Source organism: Pleurodeles waltl, chromosome 2_2 (assembly GCF_031143425.1).
Source record: "Pleurodeles waltl isolate 20211129_DDA chromosome 2_2, aPleWal1.hap1.20221129, whole genome shotgun sequence".
NCBI lineage: Eukaryota > Metazoa > Chordata > Amphibia > Caudata > Salamandridae > Pleurodeles > Pleurodeles waltl.
In genome coordinates this window covers 501,315,983-501,336,375 of record NC_090439.1, presented here as the reverse complement: position 1 = coordinate 501,336,375, position 20,393 = coordinate 501,315,983, and the positions used below count along the sequence as shown (strand labels likewise).

Sequence of the window (20,393 nt, the reverse complement as noted above, 5' to 3'; positions counted from 1 at the left end):
CCACTTTGCTGGTCTGGTCGTTGTGGTCTGGTGAAAGACCCAAATTACACACCTGATGATGGTCGGTGTGTGGAAACTTTGAATGGCATCGAGGACAAAATCGAAACTGAGTACGTTTCATTAGGACTGCACTCTTCAATACCACGTGGAAGAGGTAGGCCCGAAGAGGGCCCAAAAGGGCCTTTCTGTTCCCAAAAGGGTTGAGAAATTTGATTCCAAGTATGGAAAAGGAACAAAAAATGTAATTATTAAAGAATACACATTCGGAAACAATACAGACTATAATAGTAAGACGGAAAGAATACCGTTTTAGACTGTTTGGAGCCAAGAACTCCGAGCAAGAGGAACATACGTCTGAACCAGATGGCGGTGAAAAACAAACTAACAAAGGACTCAATGCCCATGCGCAGTATTACCAAGAGGAGTCACTCGATCCTGTGACTCTAAAACCTTTCTTCAAACAAAAACACCTTGTACTACCCCGAACTCGACACTAGATGGTGAGCTTATGCACAGAATGTGTATCTACAGCTACACATGCCCTCGAGCCCAAGATTATTCTCATCATCATCATTGCAGCGAACGCTAACAATGGGTGCACAATCAAAATCACTAACCTGAGCTGTTCCGGAACATGGCTGTGACTGTTCCATAAAACGCAGGAATCATCCATGACAACAACAAATGGCCACACACACTGGCGTTTAACACCCAGCTCTTCCATGCGGTTCCTCTCCAGCTCCAGATTATGGTAGGACAGTTCCTTTATAAGGAACCTTGCTGCACCTGTGCAAATAGAAGGTTCAATATGATTTATGTTATTGTGACTGTTTATTCCCTAAAAGAATAGAGATGACCCAATATGCGCACACTAAAAATGGAGTGCCAACTTGCACAGTGAAAAAGGACACAAACTTAAAGACTAGTGTCACAATCTCAAACTAACAAATTAGATTAAAGCACACCATGTAGAATACAAAATTAATTTCAAAAGTGGTTTCCAAGACTGATGTGTTAAGTTAGAACTAAAAAATAAAATCGAGATTCAGAGGAAAGAATCCAATAATCTATAGCAGTTTTATCAGTCTCATTTAATGAAAACATTTCATAAATAAATTAGATGGGGGTTTGGCTTTTTTCATCCATTGGTTTGTTCAGATGTCATTCACATTTTGCTTGCCTCCCTGATAGTATAAAGCATGGGCCAATGGGTCAGCCCACTTCAGTCGCTGATTGTATGGTCCTTTGGGTGACAGTGTTTTTCCTGATCCCATATTCACATCCATATCAAAAGAGCAGTTGACTTACAGGATTGATGGAACAAGCATTACGGTGATTCATTTTTTTCTTTGTTTTTATTTGAAAGCAAATGCATGTCCACTTTAGTTTTTATTCCATGCATATGCTTAAAGCAAATTGCATGTTTGTCAAGGCCAGACTTATTGACCTTGCCAGTGCTTATTCTCATTGAAACTAGACATCCGCTAAATGAAGGCTTGAGGGCTACAACATTTTCTGTATGCAACGATGGGCAGCATTCACTCAGTGCTGTGTTACGAATGGTAAGGTATCAGACAAATCACTGTAGTATTGACGGAAACAATTCCTGAACATCCTGCACCCATCATGGCTGCACTTAACTCTCCTGTGCCCCACTCCTTAGATATACATCCCCGTTCCAATCTTTTTAGTGACTAACCCGAATACTTTGGGCATTACAACCCCCAAGCCTATTCACAGTTTAGTGACCAATGGCTTTCAGTCTTTCTCTTCCTTTTCCCCTTGTATGTTTTTTCTCTCTCTTGCTTTCGATCACACCTGATGTTGAAAAATAAGTGCTGATTCCCAAAAATAAGTGTAGGTGGCCGCCAACTGTAACCACTAGCTCAAATTAAGTATCAGTGGTTCCCAACCTGTGGTCTGGGGACCCCTAGGGGTCCGCGAAGCCTCCACAGGGGGTCCGCGAATACGTAACTAATATTAACAGATTAGGTCCCCAGTTTTCAGTAATGACTCAGTGGGGGGGTTCCCCGGATTCCAATAATGATTCAGTTCCAGTAATGATGAAGTGGGGGTCCACAGACGTCAAAAGGTTGGGAACCACTGGTCTATATCATTCTATGGGCTGCTCTTACTTAGTCCCAGACTAAAGTCTATGGCATGCAAACTATTTTTCAGATGCGGAGACCAGAAGATCTGCCATCATTGTTCAGGAAAAATAAACTGCAGTCCTTATTTTAACCTTATGAGCGTCTGACACAAAACTATTTTCATATTAGGAGCACTAGTCTGAAAATAAAGGAAATGTTGCTAAAATTTGCTTACCGACTCCAGCATTGTTGAACATCCCAGGCAGCACTAGCATTATGTGATTGGGCCAGCATCTTCGATAAAGTGGCATTTCGTATTCCTTTACTACCAGGATGTGGAGGTGGTTGATACCTTCCATTGCATGAAAGAGGTTCAGAAGACCATGCTCATGCCGCCCGCTAGAAGGAGTGAATATTGGACTCTTCAGTGCGTTCAGGTTCTGCTAAAAAATGCACGGGGAAGCAGACAATGTACATTACGAGCCAAAATGCAGCAACAACTTCACACAAAGCAATCGATATAGACACTATAGAAAAAAGCCTACCTTCTCAGACACCAGAGGGAGGCGCATGCTTTCCAGATGCTTTCCTTGCTTGCTGAAGACAAAATGATGTTCTTTGGACTTTGGGATGATGAAGTGAAGCTGTACCTCTTCTCCTAACATTGAGGAAGAAAAGGTAAATGCATGCAGGGAGGAATCGGGCAACTGCGGAAAAAGGAAAAAAAGAGTACAAAGCTCAGAATACAATACATCATAAACAGAAACCACTGCAAACAAGACCAAGTTTTGTCTTGTGTTGCATTTAAGTCAGGCAGGTGTAATGTGAGAGCACAAGTCATTTAAACCCAGCTTCAGCAGCAGATCAGAACCACCAGGCCTGTTTTTTTTATTTTCCTAAATGCTCTTGAAATACTTACCTCATGTAGTCTCCACATGAACATGTGTTCTTTCTGTACTAATTCCCATCCTTCCTTTATGTTTAAGGTCTTTCTGAAAGTATGCATGCCTCTATTCCCCCAAGTTCTACTAATCTAACCAATTAAGACAATTTTCTTGAAAACATTATGATTTAATGTTTTTGATGAGGAACTGCAACCCCCTTCCATCACTTCATACCGAGACCTCTGAAATATGCTGTCATTTTTTCCTAAATCAAGAATTTAAATACGATAGATACACTGTTGCAGCACACTGCTCTATGAAACTGGTCACATGAAGCATGTATCAATTGTTGCATTAAAACTATGCATGAAATCAAATCCAACACTTCCTTCTATTTGTTTTTTTGCACAACAAAAAGGTAAAATTCACCTCTTGTGGTGTTTTGCATTTGCCGGAAGGGATTCAAGTGCATAGACCATGACAGCCCTCAAACAAATGAAGAAACTCACAAATAGATAACTATACACAGATAAACAGAACAAAGGAGGAAATCACTGTAAATCGAAATTCGATAAAAAAATTCCGATATTCACCTGTGCAACAGGATTGACATCCATGTACTGAAGGCACTGCTCGCAATGATGGAATGTATTATATGCAGCATATTTTGTTAACATCATTGACACGGTCTCCCGCTTTCGAGGTTTCTCAACCCTCCCCTCTTTCTCTCTGCTTGCTTCTATGGATATAAAAACACAAATGGTTTGCTCCTGCCTGAAAACTTACAGGTTTGTTTTGCAATATTAACTTTGATGCCCATGCCCCCATGTTTACTTTACATGTATCACTGGTTCCAATTGCTTTGGTTTCAAAAGAAAACCTGACAACAACCACTGAACTCCAAAAACATCAACATTACAGCCATGCTCAAAATACATTTGCTTTAAACATATAATGAGAACAAGGGACGTAAAGCAACTCAGGCTGCTGTTAACCATTTCCTTTTCTACCACAGAATACTATAACAATAATTGGCTAGATTTAAATGGTTAATGTTCAAAGATTTTGCCTATTGAAGTGGCTATCACATTTTCAGTGACATGACGGTGTAAGGATGGCCACTTTCCAATGAAACACGAACTAATAGTAGGAATAATAATTCCACTGACAGCTGGTATGGAGAAATGATAGAAATTATACAAAGTTCAGACCTTTGTGAGCCCACATCCAGGTATGAGTTGGTTTAACATATTTGCTACATAGCACTTGTAGCTCTACTTACTGTAGGTAAATAAGAGGCACACCTATTTACCAGCTACATGGCACTCACTTCAATAGACTTTACGACGCATCTTCCCCCACCTCTGATTTCCACACAAGGTGCAAGCTACTATCTCGCTTGTACTATCCAAACTGGATTATGCCAAGAGCCTGTACCATGGATCATCTCTATCTGTTATGAAAAAACTACAACGTATCCAGAATTCCACAGCCAGGCTACTACTACATATAAAGCCGCAAGCCCACATCTCCCCTGCCTAGAGAGCACTACACTGGTTACCCGTTGCCAGAAGATGCACTTTCAAGCTGCTTTGTATCACCCACGAAGCTACACATGGAACAGGACCACTTTTTATCAGAAAGAAAATTACCAAATACATCCAACAAAGAACCCTCCGCTCAAGACTGGCACCCCGCCTTAGAACACCACCATACAAGAAAAAGACTGTAGGTGGTACATCCTTCTCCGTCCAAGCAGCCAAACTATGGAATTCATTACCCCCAACTATAAGAGCCACAGATAACTTTCTTGTCTTCAGAAAACTACTCAAGAGTTGGCTCTTTCCTTCATAACCACCTTTTTCAAACAACTATGAACTGCATATGCCCATGTGGATAATTATTTTTTCAGATTATATGTATATTTCTATTTATTTATAGTTTCTTTGGAAAATATGTATTGCTACTGTCATAACAATAAAATACACACACACTCTTTAAACCTGTCTGACTAAGTATTTTTTTACCCATGATTCTAATTATGTATTGCATGTGCATATGTGTGTGTATTCATGTCTGTGTGTGTAGATATATATATATATATATGTATATGTGTATGTATGTGTATATGTTGTTTCTGTGCTTGGCATGTTCGTGGATCATTGCATGGCTCCTGGTTTTTGGGTTGTTATACTAGATATCTATGAACTCCTGCTCTCATCTTATCACACTTATCTAATCATCACTCTTATGTCATGTCTCTATCAAACTATCCTCCATTCTCACTCGGACTCATCCCAAATCCCTTCTACCACTTTCATCTCCTAAATATCTCTGCCTAAGCTCTTCCCTCCACCTCCACATCTAACTCACCAAACCTCACTCTACCTCTGTGACCTCCCACACAACCCTACTAAATTCTCCTGCATTCATCTCACCCTGCTACTATGCTCTCCCTAACCCTTCCACATACTCTTCCCCCTCGGCCCCCCTTTATTCACCCCAAGCCTTTGGGTTGAGTAAATGAAGGATATACTCCCAATTAACACTTCTGGATTTCTTTCCTCCTTCACCCCTCCATTACTCCAGTCAATCTAACTAACAAACTCTCATATCCGCGGCTCAAATTAACTCATAATAATACTAAAACTGTACTCATTATTAAACAATACTAATCCATCACTAATTCTTGTTGGGTTCCGGATTAGCATGCTACTCATCAAAAAGCGCTTCAACGCCTCGTCAGGGGTAGTAAGCGCTATATAAATACGATTACAATACAATACAATATGGTTGAGAACCTGAGTCAGCCCAGCTGACACCTGAACACAGCATCTTCCACCTGCACACGTATCAGCAGCAGATGCATGGCCGTTTACCAGGTATGCTCAGAGCAAAACAAAAGAAAACACTGAAAGATGAGGTTTTACTTGTTAAATTGTGATGCTGCTTTCGGCAAGCAAAGTAAGGAGACATAATATTCAGATGGTTTTCAAATCTTTTGTAAGGAAATGCCTCCTTGGCATGGTTGCCCCCTGACTTTTTGCCTTTGCTGATGCTATGTTTACAATTGAAAGTGTGCTGAGGCCTGCTAACCAGGCCCCAGCACCAGTGTTCTTTCCCTAACCTGTACTTTTGTATCCACAATTGGCAGACCCTGGCATCCAGATAAGTCCCTTGTAACTGGTACTTCTAGTACCAAGGGCCCTGATGCCAAGGAAGGTCTCTAAGGGCTGCAGCATGTCTTATGCCACCCTGGAGACCTCTCACTCAGCACAGACACACTGCTTGCCAGCTGGTGTGTGCTAGTGAGGACAAAACGAGTAAGTCGACATGGCACTCCCCTCAGGGTGCCATGCCAGCCTCTCACTGCCTATGCAGTATAGGTAAGACACCCCTCTAGCAGGCCTTACAGCCCTAAGGCAGGGTGCACTATACCATGGGTGAGGGTACCAGTGCATGAGCATGGTACCCCTACAGTGTCTAAACAAAACCTTAGACATTGTAAGTGCAGGGTAGCCATAAGAGTATATGGTCTGGGAGTTTGTCAAACACGAACTCCACAGCACCATAATGGCTACACTGAAAACTGGGAAGTTTGGTGTAGGAAGTTGGCTCTGTATGCACTATTTCAAAGTAAGGAATAGTATGCACAGAGTCCAAGGGTTCCCCTTAGAGGTAAGATAGTGGCAAAAAGAGATAATACTAATGCTCTATTTTGTGGTAGTGTGGTCGAGCAGTAGGCTTATCCAAGGAGTAGTGTTAAGCATTTGTTGTACATACACATAGACAATAAATGAGGTACACACACTCAGAGACAAATCCAGCCAATAGGTTTTGTTATAGAAAAATATATTTTCTTAGTTTATTTTAAGAACCACAGGTTCAAATTCTCCATGTAATATCTCATTCAAAAGGTATTGCAGGTAAGTACTTTAGGAACTTCAAATCATCAAAATTGCATGTATACTTTTCAAGTTATTCACAAATAGCTGTTTTAAAAGTGGACACTTAGTGCAATTTTCACAGTTCCTAGGGGAGGTAAGTATTTGTTAGGTTAACCAGGTAAGTAAGACACTTACAGGGCTTAGTTCTTGGTCCAAGGTAGCCCACCGTTGGGGGTTCAGAGCAACCCCAAAGTCACCACACCAGCAGCTCAGGGCCGGTCAGGTGTAGAGTTCAAAGTGGTGCCCAAAACACATAGGCTAGAATGGAGAGAAGGGGGTGCCCCGGTTCCGGTCTGCTTGCAGGTAAGTACCCGCGTCTTCGGAGGGCAGACCAGGGGGGTTTTGTAGGGCACCGGGGGGGACACAAGCCCACACAGAAATTTCACCCTCAGCAGCGCGGGGGCGGCCGGGTGCAGTGTAGAAACAAGCGTCGGGTTTTCAATGTTAGTCTATGAGAGATCTCGGGATCTCTTCAGCGCTGCAGGCAGGCAAGGGGGGGATTCCTCGGGGAAACCTCCACTTGGGCAAGGGAGAGGGACTCCTGGGGGTCACTTCTCCAGTGAAAGTCCGGTCCTTCAGGTCCTGGGGGCTGCGGGTGCAGGGTCTCTCCCAGGCGTCGGGACTTTAGGTTCAAAGAGTCGCGGTCAGGGGAAGCCTCGGGATTCCCTCTGCAGGCGGCGCTGTGGGGGCTCAGGGGGGACAGGTTTTGGTACTCACAGTATCAGAGTAGTCCTGGGGTCCCTCCTGAGGTGTTGGATCGCCACCAGCCGAGTCGGGGTCGCCGGGTGCAGTGTTGCAAGTCTCACGCTTCTTGCGGGGAGCTTGCAGGGTTCTTTAAAGCTGCTGGAAACAAAGTTGCAGCTTTTCTTGGAGCAGGTCCGCTGTCCTCGGGAGTTTCTTGTCTTTTCGAAGCAGGGGCAGTCCTCAGAGGATGTCGAGGTCGCTGGTCCCTTTGGAAGGCGTCGCTGGAGCAGGATCTTTGGAAGGCAGGAGACAGGCCGGTGAGTTTCTGGAGCCAAGGCAGTTGTCGTCTTCTGGTCTTCCTCTGCAGGGGTTTTCAGCTGGGCAGTCCTTCTTGTAGTTGCAGGAATCTAATTTTCTAGGGTTCAGGGTAGCCCTTAAATACTAAATTTAAGGGCGTGTTTAGGTCTGGGGGGTTAGTAGCCAATGGCTACTAGCCCTGAGGGTGGGTACACCCTCTTTGTGCCTCCTCCCAAGGGGAGGGGGTCACAATCCTAACCCTATTGGGGGAATCCTCCATCTGCAAGATGGAGGATTTCTAAAAGTTAGAGTCACTTCAGCTCAGGACACCTTAGGGGCTGTCCTGACTGGCCAGTGACTCCTCCTTGTTTTTCTCATTATTTTCTCCGGCCTTGCCGCCAAAAGTGGGGCCTGGCCGGAGGGGGCGGGCAACTCCACTAGCTGGAGTGTCCTGCTGGGTTGGCACAAAGGAGGTGAGCCTTTGAGGCTCACCGCCAGGTGTGACAATTCCTGCCTGGGGGAGGTGTTAGCATCTCCACCCAGTGCAGGCTTTGTTACTGGCCTCAGAGTGACAAAGGCACTCTCCCCATGGGGCCAGCAACATGTCTCGGTTTGTGGCAGGCTGCTAAAACTAGTCAGCCTACACAGATAGTCGGTTAAGTCTCAGGGGGCACCTCTAAGGTGCCCTCTGTGGTGTATTTTACAATAAAATGTACACTGGCATCAGTGTGCATTTATTGTGCTGAGAAGTTTGATACCAAACTTCCCAGTTTTCAGTGTAGCCATTATGGTGCTGTGGAGTTCGTGTTTGACAGACTCCCAGAGCATATACTCTTATGGCTACCCTGCACTTACAATGTCTAAGGTTTTGTTTAGACACTGTAGGGGTACCATGCTCATGCACTGGTACCCTCACCTATGGTATAGTGCACCCTGCCTTAGGGCTGTAAGGCCTGCTAGAGGGGTGTCTTACCTATACTGCATAGGCAGTGAGAGGCTGGCATGGCACCCTGAGGGGAGTGCCATGTCGACTTACTCGTTTTGTTCTCACTAGCACACACAAGCAGGGTGTCTGTGCTGAGTGAGAGGTCTCCAGGGTGGCATAAGACATGCTGCAGCCCTTAGAGACCTTCCTTGGCAGCAGGGCCCTTGGTACTAGAAGTACCAGTTACAAGGGACTTATCTGGATGCCAGGGTCTGCCAATTGTGGATACAAAAGTACAGGTTAGGGAAAGAACACTGGTGCTGGGGCCTGGTTAGCAGGCCTCAGCACACTTTCAATTGTAAACATAGCATCAGCAAAGGCAAAAAGTCAGGGGGCAACCATGCCAAGGAGGCATTTCCTTACATTTGGTATCAAACTTTTCAGCACAATAAATGCACACTGATGCCAGTGTACATTTTATTGCAAAATACACCCCAGAGGGCACCTTAGAGGTGCCCCCTGAAACTTAACCGACTCTCTGTGTAGGCTGACTAGTTCCAGCAGCCTGCCACACTAGAGACATGTTGCTGGCCCCATGGGGAGAGTGCCCTTGTCACTCTGAGGCCAGTAACAAAGCCTGCACTGGGTGGAGATGCTAACACCTCCCCCAGGCAGGAGCTGTAACACCTGGCGGTGAGCCTCAAAGGCTCACCCCTTTGTCACAGCACCGCAGGACACTCCAGCTAGTGGAGTTGCCCGCCCCCCTCCGGCCCGGCCCCCACTTTTGGCGGCAAGGCCGGAGAAAATAATGAGAATAACAAGGAGGAGTCACTGGCCAGTCAGGACAGCCCCTAAGGTGTCCTGAGCTGAAGTGACTCTAACTTTTAGAAATCCTCCATCTTGCAGATGAAGGATTCCCCCAATAGGGTTAGGATTGTGACCCCCTCCCCTTGGGAGGAGGCACAAAGAGGGTGTACCCACCCTCAGGGCTAGTAGCCATTGGCTACTAACCCCCCAGACCTAAACACGCCCTTAAATGTAGTATTCAGTACCCTGAACCCTAGAAAATTAGATTCCTGCAACAACAAGAAGAAGGACTGCCCAGCTGAAAACCCCTGCAGAGGAAGACCAGAAGACAACAACTGCCTTGCCTCCAGAAACTCACCGGCCTGTCTCCTGCCTTCCAAAGAACTCTGCTCCAGCGACGCCTTCCAAAGGGACCAGCGACCTCTGAATCCTCTGAGGACTGCCCTGCTTCGACGACGACAAGAAACTCCCGAGGACAGCGGACCTGCTCCAAAAAGACTGCAACTTTGTTTCAAGAAGCAGCTTTAAAGAACCCTGCAACTCCCCGCAAGAAGCGTGAGACTTGCAACACTGCACCCGGCGACCCCGACTCGGCTGGTGGAGAACCAACACCTCAGGGAGGACCCCCGGACTACTCTACGACTGTGAGTACCAAAACCTGTCCCCCCTGAGCCCCCACAGCGCCGCCTGCAGAGGGAATCCCGAGGCTTCCCCTGACCGCGACTCTCTGAAACCTAAGTCCCGACGCCTGGAAAAGACCCTGCACCCGCAGCCCCCAGGACCTGAAGGACCGGACTTTCACTGCAGAAGTGACCCCCAGGAGTCCCTCTCCCTTGCCCAAGTGGAGGTTTCCCCGAGGAAGCCCCCCCTTGCCTGCCTGCAGCGCTGAAGAGATCCCTTGATCTCTCATTGACTAACATTGTGAACCCGACGCTTGTTCTAACACTGCACCCGGCCGCCCCCGCGCCGCTGAGGGTGAAATTTCTGTGTGGGCTTGTGTCCCCCCCGGTGCCCTACAAAACCCCCCTGGTCTGCCCTCCGAAGACGCGGGTACTTACCTGCAAGCAGACCGGAACCGGGGCACCCCCTTCTCTCCATTCTAGCCTATGCGTTTTGGGCACCACTTTGGACTCTGCACCTGACCGGCCCTGAGCTGCTGGTGTGGGGACTTTGGGGTTGCTCTGAACCCCCAACGGTGGGCTACCTTGGACCAAGAACTGAACCCTGTAAGTGTCTTACTTACCTGGTAAAACTAACAAAAACTTACCTCCCCCAGGAACTGTGAAAATTGCACTGTGTCCACTTTTAAAACAGCTATTTGTGAATAACTTGAAAAGTATACATGCAATTGGAATGATTCAAAGTTCCTAATGTACTTACCTGCAATACCTTTCAAACAAGATATTACATGTTAAATTTGAACCTGTGGTTCTTAAAATAAACTAAGAAAAGATATTTTTCTATAACAAAACCTATTGGCTGGATTTGTCTCTGAGTGTGTGTACCTCATTTATTGTCTATGTGTATGTACAACAAATGCTTAACACTACTCCTTGGATAAGCCTACTGCTCGACCACACTACCACAAAATAGAGCATTAGTATTATCTCTTTTTACCACTATTTTACCTCTAAGGGGAACCCTTGGACTCTGTGCATGCTATTCCTTACTTTGAAATAGCACATACAGAGCCAACTTCCTACATCTTTGCTAAGCGCACAGAAGATGTTATATTACAATCTGCTTATATAGTTCGAAATTAGTGAATAGAGTATACAGAATGTTACAACTAAGGCAAAGTCCGTTAGGCTGGATTTGCACAAGTCTGGGAGCAAAGTCACACAGGAACAGCTTCAGTTTTATCTCTGGGTTAGACACAGAGCTGACAAACTTTATATTTTTTGTGAATATTTTTACGTTTTACTGTGACATCCTTTGTCAAGATACAGTCAAGATAGGGGGTTCTTCAATTCCTATTCATTTTTAATAAAGTAGCAGGTTAACTTTCAGAACTGTGCAGCCATATAGAGCCTTTAGGATCTTCTCCTTCTCAGCTTCTGTTGCATTTCCCAGAGAAGGAATAGAGTCAAACCTTTGTTTGCCTTTGGTCTGCATCTTTCCCTGGTACAATGGGTTTGTAAGATTCATGCTAAACCACCAACTAGGCTTCATACCATGTTGGCTGCCTTTTACTGGATGAGAAATGTTTGAACAATTAGCAGGTGTGGTAGAATTTTGCCTCGTAAGGTTGTTCCCTAAATGATGGATTCCCTTATGGATTCCCTTACTAACTTCCAAGGAAGCTTTTGGTATTTGCTGGAGACACTGTATGTGTGCCTAGTACACTTAATCACTTACAAAAGTTTAAACATTACATTTTCAACTGATCACCTGTCACTCTCTTCAACACCATTTACAACGTCAGTAATAGATTTGCCGCAAACCAACTTTCCTTCCATCCCCTTACAAGCAGATTTAGATGTCTTATGGCAGGTAGGCCAATGGAAGAGACAGTTAAAACAGGTTGCTTTAAAAGGGCGGGAAACTAAAAAACTCCCCAGAAAACCTGGGGATGTACAGAATAATTTTGGGGGAAAAAAATCACAAGTTAACAAATCACCTTTCTTCCTGCACACATAATTCTGCACAGTCTAATTATTTCCCAAATATTTCTTACAAAATATATCTGCAGGAACACCAGTTTGCCAATACAAATGTATATACACGCTCATTGGTACTGTTTGTGATGATGCAGTTACGAGTACAACAACCAGAACAACTGCCAGAAGCAACCATTTACAGAAGACTTCTACTGCCACAAATTTATACCTAGCATTATAGCACGCCGATGGAGCATATAAAACAGTATTATGCACATAAATACAGTTTACACTGACCTTGCTTAATTCTTATGAGATTATCTGTAAACACAGGGCTCACTTGACTGTACTTTGGATCGTGAACACTTGCATCAAAATTCATTTTACTGAAAACTTCAATGTCTGGCCACTGACCACTGACTGACTGTGTGATGTCGCCATTTTCAGTGTCACCTAAAAAAAACAGAAAAAATCATTAAAGGATTTAGAGAATAGACAGCAACAGGAACACTTATCTAACTGTGTATTTATATTATAAATACAAAGTCACTGCTTGCAAACGGTCAGTGCTACAATACAATGGTTCTGTGGGTTGGAGTGCTACTCAAAACACATATTTCAGTACAGGTTTTTTGTTCTAGTTTTGAACATTGGGAACATGCAACGGGACAGCACATTAAAAGCGTTCCTAACTGAATACAATAAGTTCCACACCAACATAGCAACATGACACCATACATTCAGTTAGAGGGAAAAAAAGTTATTTTGAGCAGGTGCTTCCTGAAACAGGGGATGGATGCACTCAACTAAGGCAATGTCGTAAATCAGAAGAAGTACTTAACTTTAATTAAATATAACCTGTGACTTTCAGCAATAGGATGAAGCAAAAAAAAAAAAAAAAAAAAAAAAAAAAAAAGACTGTGCATCTTTAACTTGAAAGACAATTTACAATGGAATTAGGCGTGCTGTTGGACTATGGATCCAGGAGAAGTTTTTGTCAATAAATCCAATTGGGGTCCACTTATTTGAACCCATGGTCACACAGGCAATACATATTTGAGTTAGTCTGCAGATTGTGTTTGGGACACGTTTGGTAAAATTCTAACCTTACAGGATTATGAGCTATTAAATGAAAAAAGCACCTTTTGGCCTAAATTATGCTGCTAAAAGGTTTCAGTACAAAGGATTTATAGTAAAGTTCATACTTGTGTAAATCTCTTGCTCATCGTACACATCTACTTCCAGTAAACGTATCAGCATGCGGAAGAGGATCTTGAGAAACTGCAAGTAAGCACCCGTCTTTCCTACCTGGCAGGAAGACAAGAATACACATTTAATCCAAGTGAGGGACAGTGTAACAATGTCAACATGTGAATGTACATTTATGTAGAAATACTTTCATCTAACTTTTGGGCAAACCGTTTGACTTTGCTGTCAGTGCACTGACCCCCTGTGGGTACTTTCTTTTGAAAAGGATTTAAAATCTTTCATTTTAATTGAACAGTAGACAAGCAGGCAGATTAATTCTCAGTACCCTCGCAACGACCAATACTTATGTAAAGCAATATATATAGAAGGAGGTAGACATGATTTTGCTGCGAGCCAACATCTTCCACATGTGATCAAACAGGCAAACTCTTACAATTGGCAAGGGTGCGAGTTAATAGGCTTCCGGTTGACATGCTCATTTATAGGAAGATTTAAATGTATCTTGGTTAAAGTTTGAAACCCTTATTTATAGTTTGAAACAAATAGTGAAAAGAACTATAGCTTGTCGCCCTATCATGCACTGAAAAAACAGTTTGCAAAACAATGTTTTGAAAAAGTCTGGTTCAATAAAAACAAATATCTACTTAAATAAAACTATATTTCAACTAAGAAATTATAAACCAGTTTTTTTTTTACATCACCTTGGCCACGAATGTGGCTTTGGCAATTATTCTGGCCTACCCCAACCTCGACCTGGTAGATTCACTATTGTAACTCTAGTCATGTCATATTCTAGTCCCAATTAGTCTTTTATCTAGGAAATGTTAATGGTTACTTATCTATATAAATAGTTTTGAGGCTTCAAGAATTTTCTGGATTCCAAGGCTGTGCATTAGTCCATCACCCTTTTGTTAGGTTTGAAATTGGTTGTTTCAGTCCCTTTTCTTGTTAGTTTATTGTAAGCATCGTTGAGTTGTCAACCATTAGGGCATTTGTCTTTTCTTCTATGATATCAGACCTATGCACTACAAATCCCTCAAAGGAGTATTTTCATATTTGTTTCTCTTTTCAGAAACTCACATGTATAGTTGTCTCTAATGACAGTTTACTTAGTTTACTCCTTATGCAAAATCATCTCATCTGGGAAGATAGAATGGTCGCGTGTAAATCCAGAAAGTTTCTCCAGCCTGTAAAACTACTTCTACAGATAAGTAACTATTTTGTTTTTCAGCATGAATCTTTTCTGGATTCACATGATGTGCATTGACTTTGTATTGGTCTTCTCTTCCTTTGGTAGTTGGGATTACTAGAGTGTGTGTTTGCAAACTGTTCTTTTAGTGCCCTTTGTACCACCTGAACCTCCTTATGGGCTTGAATGTCTGCACAGTAATGCTATGGGTGTAAACAGAAGACATAACTAGGTGCAATTAAGATGTTGTTCAACTATATGTTAACCAGGAACACAAGTGTTGCTCCTCTCTTCCTTGTCGAGTGTGCCCTTTGGTTTTCTCCCAGTGTCACAACAGCAGTTGTGAAACACATCTGGAATATATGGACTATCTATCTTACAAACGTTCCTTTGGTGACTTTGGAACCTTTGCCTGTTTGTGCAAAGGATGTAAAAATAGGTTCACCTTCCTGATTGCTTTTGTTTTTTGTAAGTGTAGGAAGCTGGTTTTCTGTGTAGTGTACCAAATGTAAGGGGACACTAAGGAGATAGTTGAGGCGACCCTTAATGGTTTACTGGGTTAATGTAAAAACACTAAATGCTCTCTTTTGTGGCAGTGTGGAAGAGCAGTTTAGGCTTATCATATGGCAGTAGTGCTAAGCATTTGTTGAACACACAGAGTCAATAAATGAAATACACTCAACAAGAAACTGGCTATCAATTTAGAAAAAATAACAGATTTTTATCTTATTTTAGACACCAAGAACTTCAAAATCAGGTAAATACTTTTCAGAATAGCAATGATTCAACACTTAGAAAATAAAGCTGTTGGATATGAGGCATGAGCCTCAAACATGGTAATGTTATCCAATGGAGAAAACATACTACAAAGGGTCATGTGCAATCGACTTACAGGACTGTTCATCTGGACTTTAGATAAGTAGGGGCCAAGGTATATAGAAGTCTGCTTAAGCATCAGGGGCAATAGCATGACTCTGCTGTAAAGAAAAATGCCTTGCTATACTTGTGCACCATTTAGGAAACAGAGCCCACCTCACCAATTGAGGCCATCAAGTGCCTGTTATATTTTTAGTTGTTCACTTCAATGTTTCTTTGTTTGATTCATTCTGTCCTATTTCTATTGCTAGCTCCTCTGTTACAAGCATTGCACTGTTGTATGGTGCATCATGTCTTTGACATCACGGTTGCCTAGTGATGCTTGCTCCATATAAAAAAAATCAACCGCACTCACTCCCGGGTGCTTGCAGTGGAGTTCCCTAGCTCTGAGTGGCAACCCGCGCAGCTGAGCAGGAAGGACTCTGTGAGAATCGCATGTTCAGAGACTTTATGAATGCAACCTTATAGTTTATCTTTATTGCAGTACAAATTCAAAATCAATGTGCAGAGATTTTAATCAAGTTAAAGCAATTTGCTTAATAAAGGAGGAGAGTTTTCATGTTGGAACAAAAATACAAGAGATACTGGTTCTGCGATAGCTTTATACAATCACCTGAAGTTGAATTAATGCCCACAACCTAATGCTTGAAACATCAATGTGAATGTTGTCTGAAGCATGTCGCATACTATTATCTGATCCGGAAATCTGGAGATAAGAATGTACCTACACTGAAGTAGGTTAGATACATTTCTTGAAGTGATATTGTAAATTAAGACAAAGATTAAGCTGGAAGTACTGAATCATAGGACATGAATTATTATTTGTCTCTGGTGACACTCCAATTCAACACTTAAGAATTGCTAAGCTAAGTCTCAGATGAGGAAATCATCTTCCAGGTTTACTAGTTAATTAGAGAGTGTTAGTTGTTAACAATTGTTAACCAGTAATATCGTTTGTTTACAGAGCTCCCTCCCCGAAGTACCCTCTCCAATACCCTTCCCGCATCTAGGCACTCCGATCCCCCAGTGTTAATCTTGGCCCAGAGTTGGTGTTGCTGGAAGTTGGGCTTTGAGGGCACTGCTACCGAGAAATCAAGATTTAGCCTGTCAGAAAGGGAGTGTAGAGTCGTAGAGAATGGGCTACTTACCCCTGGGGTGACCACACCCCCTACATGACCACTTCCTGTGGGAAGTTGGCATAACCATGTCACAGAATTCCTAATTCCACAATATACTAGATGGTGGAACCCTTCTTTCATGGAGTACATCAGGCTGCCCACCATACGGTTGTGACTAGCCTGGTAGTGCACCATTTCTATAAAGGTAGCTAATTTCCCACCAGCCCTGGTGCTAAATGGGCCTCAGGGCATGGGGTTGCCTCTCCTAGGTCTGGAGGAAGTTAGGAGGGTTGCATATGAGAGGCGGCAGGGGCTATGAATTCCCTAGCCTTGGCATGTGGATTTAGTAGCCATCCTACTGGAGGGGTGATAACACCTTCCTCCAGAGCAGGCATGGTTTGTGGCTTCTGAGAGCACAGGCTCTCACCTCCAATGGGTCAGAAACATGTCTGTGGTGGCAGGCTGGTCAATACCAGTCAGCCAGCTCACTAGAGGTTTCAGTTTCAGGGGGCATCTCTAATGTGCCCTCTGGGTGCATGGCATAATAAATCTAAGACTGACGTGAGTCTGGTCTTATTAAGACGAGGTGTTTGATACCAAACACCATAGGTTTCTGTGAAGCCATTATGTACATGGGTAACACGTTTTCACCAGTGCCCAGTACACACCTTAAGATGGCTTCCATGTTCACTTGCAGTATCTAGCAATAGAGCTAGACATCACAGGGGAAGGTAGGAATATCTGTTCATGCAGACCTGCCCTCACATGTATTGGAATGCACTCTGTCTTAGGGCTCCTAAGGCCTGTTGTAGGGGTGACTTGCATATAGAGGAAAGAACACTGGCACTGAAGCCTGTTGAATTACTAACTTTACCATTTTCTTGTATTCCTGGGAAGTGGTTTCATGATGTCTTCATTTTTATCCTGCTACTGGTCAGCATATCGATTTGACAGAGCGCTGGAGTTTGTCACTTCACCACCAGTGGTCTCTCTCATCCCTATGTCCGACCATGGCCGCTGGCCAGCTCGCTTTATCAAGAAGGAGACCAGTGGCAGTCAGTGTGCTTATCTCTTTCATGCTGTAGTCACAATGAGAGTCCGCACACACACTGCTCTCGATGTAAGGTAGATGTCAGGTATAGTGCCTGTATTTCTTTACTACCTTTAGTGTCACTGCATATTCTGCAGCTGGTTCTCAGAAGGCGTCTCGTCCATGGTCCAAGATGCTGGGCAGCATGGTTAGACATTTGCTTCCCTCTTTACTCGGTGCCACATTGATGTCTTAGTGCATTTTGTCGTCACCAAACTCTGATCCTTTTGCGACCCTTACTTGGGCTGGGAGCTGCGCCTCTGCATAATGTGCCCACCTCTGCTTGAGGGTTTTAGGTTAGAACTTGGCACACCCCTCTGAGTTGTGATCCTTGCAAAGGCAACTGTTGCACACATTGTGACTGTCTTTCTGCATGAATTTGTTGGGTGCAGTTCATTCATCTCTGACCCACTTGATTATTTCCCTTCCGTATGTTCGATTTCTTTGGTGCTTCAACAGCTGTAATCGGTTAAAAACTCGGACTGTGTTTTCTAGGAACCTTCAACAAAAAAATCTTTATTCTGCGGCACCAGAGCCCCCAGCTATGCATTCAGACCAACCAGTGGAAAAAAGAATCTGAGACAGCAATCATGCAGAGGAGTTTCCAGGGCATTTGTCTGACATCATTCACGGAGGAACAATAGAAAAATGCCCCTTTATATGAGAGGTGAATTTGAACAACCTGTTCAAGTGCATCATAATAATCAATCTTAAAGAGTGAATACATTTGTATGGTCCCACAATTTATCACAAAAGAATAATAAAAAATACATAGAAAAACATACTATTCATGCAACGTATTTGGTAACGCCACCTTACAACCCTCATGAGCACACTGAACAATCAAACATACATTTAGAACAAAATAGAACAAAGGAACAGCGATGAGAACAATAACATCAACAGGACATACAATATCAAGGGTTTCTTCAGAGTACTCAAGGAGGAATAACCCAGGAAGAATATTCCCTGAGAAAGTCGACCTCTCTTTCAATTGGTTGACTTCTTCAGTCTCCTTTAACATTTATACATGACCATCATCAGGACTAGGAGAGGGTCATTAAACAATTTCCTCAAGGTTGCTTAAGCTACCCTCAATTAATTCTTCTGTGACAGTCAGAAAATCACTCCTCATTTACTTTGCATATAAACTAGACACCAATCGTTCCTCAACACGGTATGAGCGCCTACAGGTCTGTAGCATTCATACCAGTGCTGCTTATTTCGGTCACCCGACAAGAAGCCTTAGCATATGCCAGCCAGTGGGCCAAACTCAAGGTAAACATGAAACTCTTAAGAGGGATTTTCGTTGCATTTTGAAACAAATAATTGGAACCACTCATCCAACGGTGTGATCTGTGGTCAATTGACAACATGTGAGAACACGACATGCTGACATCCACACAAAACAAGCATTTGCACTGCAAAAGGTCTTGCATTTACTTGAGTAGGAGCTACTGGCATTGTTAATGCATAGCTGGACTTTTTTGCAACATTAATTGGTCAAACCTGCCACATATTTTGGCCCTTTCTGCCACATAATTCCAGTGGCCCTGCACATAACTAAAGGACTAATAGGCCTACTTTAATATTTTTTTAAACAAGGCCCTTAAAGCACATACTCCTCCCTCGTGCAAAATGTATTTATTTGGCAGTTGGTACAGGTGACACTTCCCGTGAGGCAATGAATAAATAATTGTACTCCAAGAATGCACGTCCACTGAATCACTGTCCACTTGCTGCAGTCTGGGGAGTCGAACAAAACGCCCATGATTTTTCACACGCTTGAGCAGAGCCACCTCACATGATATTAATGATCCTCAGTCAGTCTTGAAATTAAATATTACTTATAAAATATTGACCATTATACAGCATAATCAACTGTAAGCTCATCCTTGAGGTTCGTTTTATAAATAAAAGCACACAGCTCAAATTTCACAGACTCAAGCGTATGTAGTTTATCTAGTCAGGTTTCTGCTTTGTATTTGCAGCTTGTATCATGTTATAAAAATAAAGCGACAAGCCCAAGAATGCAAAGCTGAAACAAACTAAATGAGTAAATCACACAGCAAACTAGGGAGCTAACCAACTCTATGAATACTACTCCAAGGGCTGGTTTCCAGCTTGTATCACATAATGAAAATAAAACTTTAAGTCCCAGAATGAATGTGTGTGCTGCAAAGAATGTGTACTAAGCGGATCAGAGTGCATATAATGTAAAAATGTCAAAATAACTCCGGCGATAAATGTTCTTTTTGAAGAGAACTTTTGTCTAGTGGAAGCTTGGACTCATCATAAGGTAGGGCAAAGGGTTAAAGTGCCTGCTGCAAAGAACGTGTACTAGGCAAATCACAGTGCATGTAATGTAAAAATGCCAAAATAACTGGTGATTTGTGTTCTTTCTGAAGAGAGAACATACTTTTGTCTAGAGGAAGCTTGGAGCCATCATAAGGTAGAACAAAGGTTTAATATGCTTGCTGCAAAGAACGTGTACTAAGCGGATCATGTAAAAACGATAACGCTGATCCAGTTCGTGCTCTGAGTACTGTGAGTGCCACGGCAGCAACGAAGCGCAGACAAAAGAAAAAAGTAGTTTGCCCATGCTGAAGAACATTGGCAATTGTGCAAATATCCCTGTTACAGGATCGGTGTCCAAGGCGGTAACCAAACGGCCCCA

The 20,393-nt window shown here is 43.2% G+C and overlaps 1 protein-coding gene across 7 annotated transcripts in view; it reads right to left on the bottom strand.

Annotated features, from left to right (window-relative positions):
* Positions 1 to 20,393, bottom strand: part of GREB1L (GREB1 like retinoic acid receptor coactivator) — a 444,116-nt gene that overhangs the window by 13,325 nt on the left and 410,398 nt on the right. For 6 of the 7 annotated variants that reach the window (XM_069219992.1, XM_069219995.1, XM_069219997.1 and 3 more), the window contains 6 exons: positions 13,440 to 13,542; positions 12,532 to 12,687; positions 3,568 to 3,713; positions 2,636 to 2,797; positions 2,326 to 2,533; positions 618 to 786 (listed from right to left, as the gene is read on the bottom strand). In XM_069219992.1, coding sequence (XP_069076093.1) covers positions 618 to 786; positions 2,326 to 2,533; positions 2,636 to 2,797; positions 3,568 to 3,713; positions 12,532 to 12,687; positions 13,440 to 13,542 — 944 coding nt within the window. The remainder of the gene's footprint in view (positions 1 to 617; positions 787 to 2,325; positions 2,534 to 2,635; positions 2,798 to 3,567; positions 3,714 to 12,531; positions 12,688 to 13,439; positions 13,543 to 20,393) is intronic. The other variant, XM_069219998.1, reaches the window with a different exon arrangement.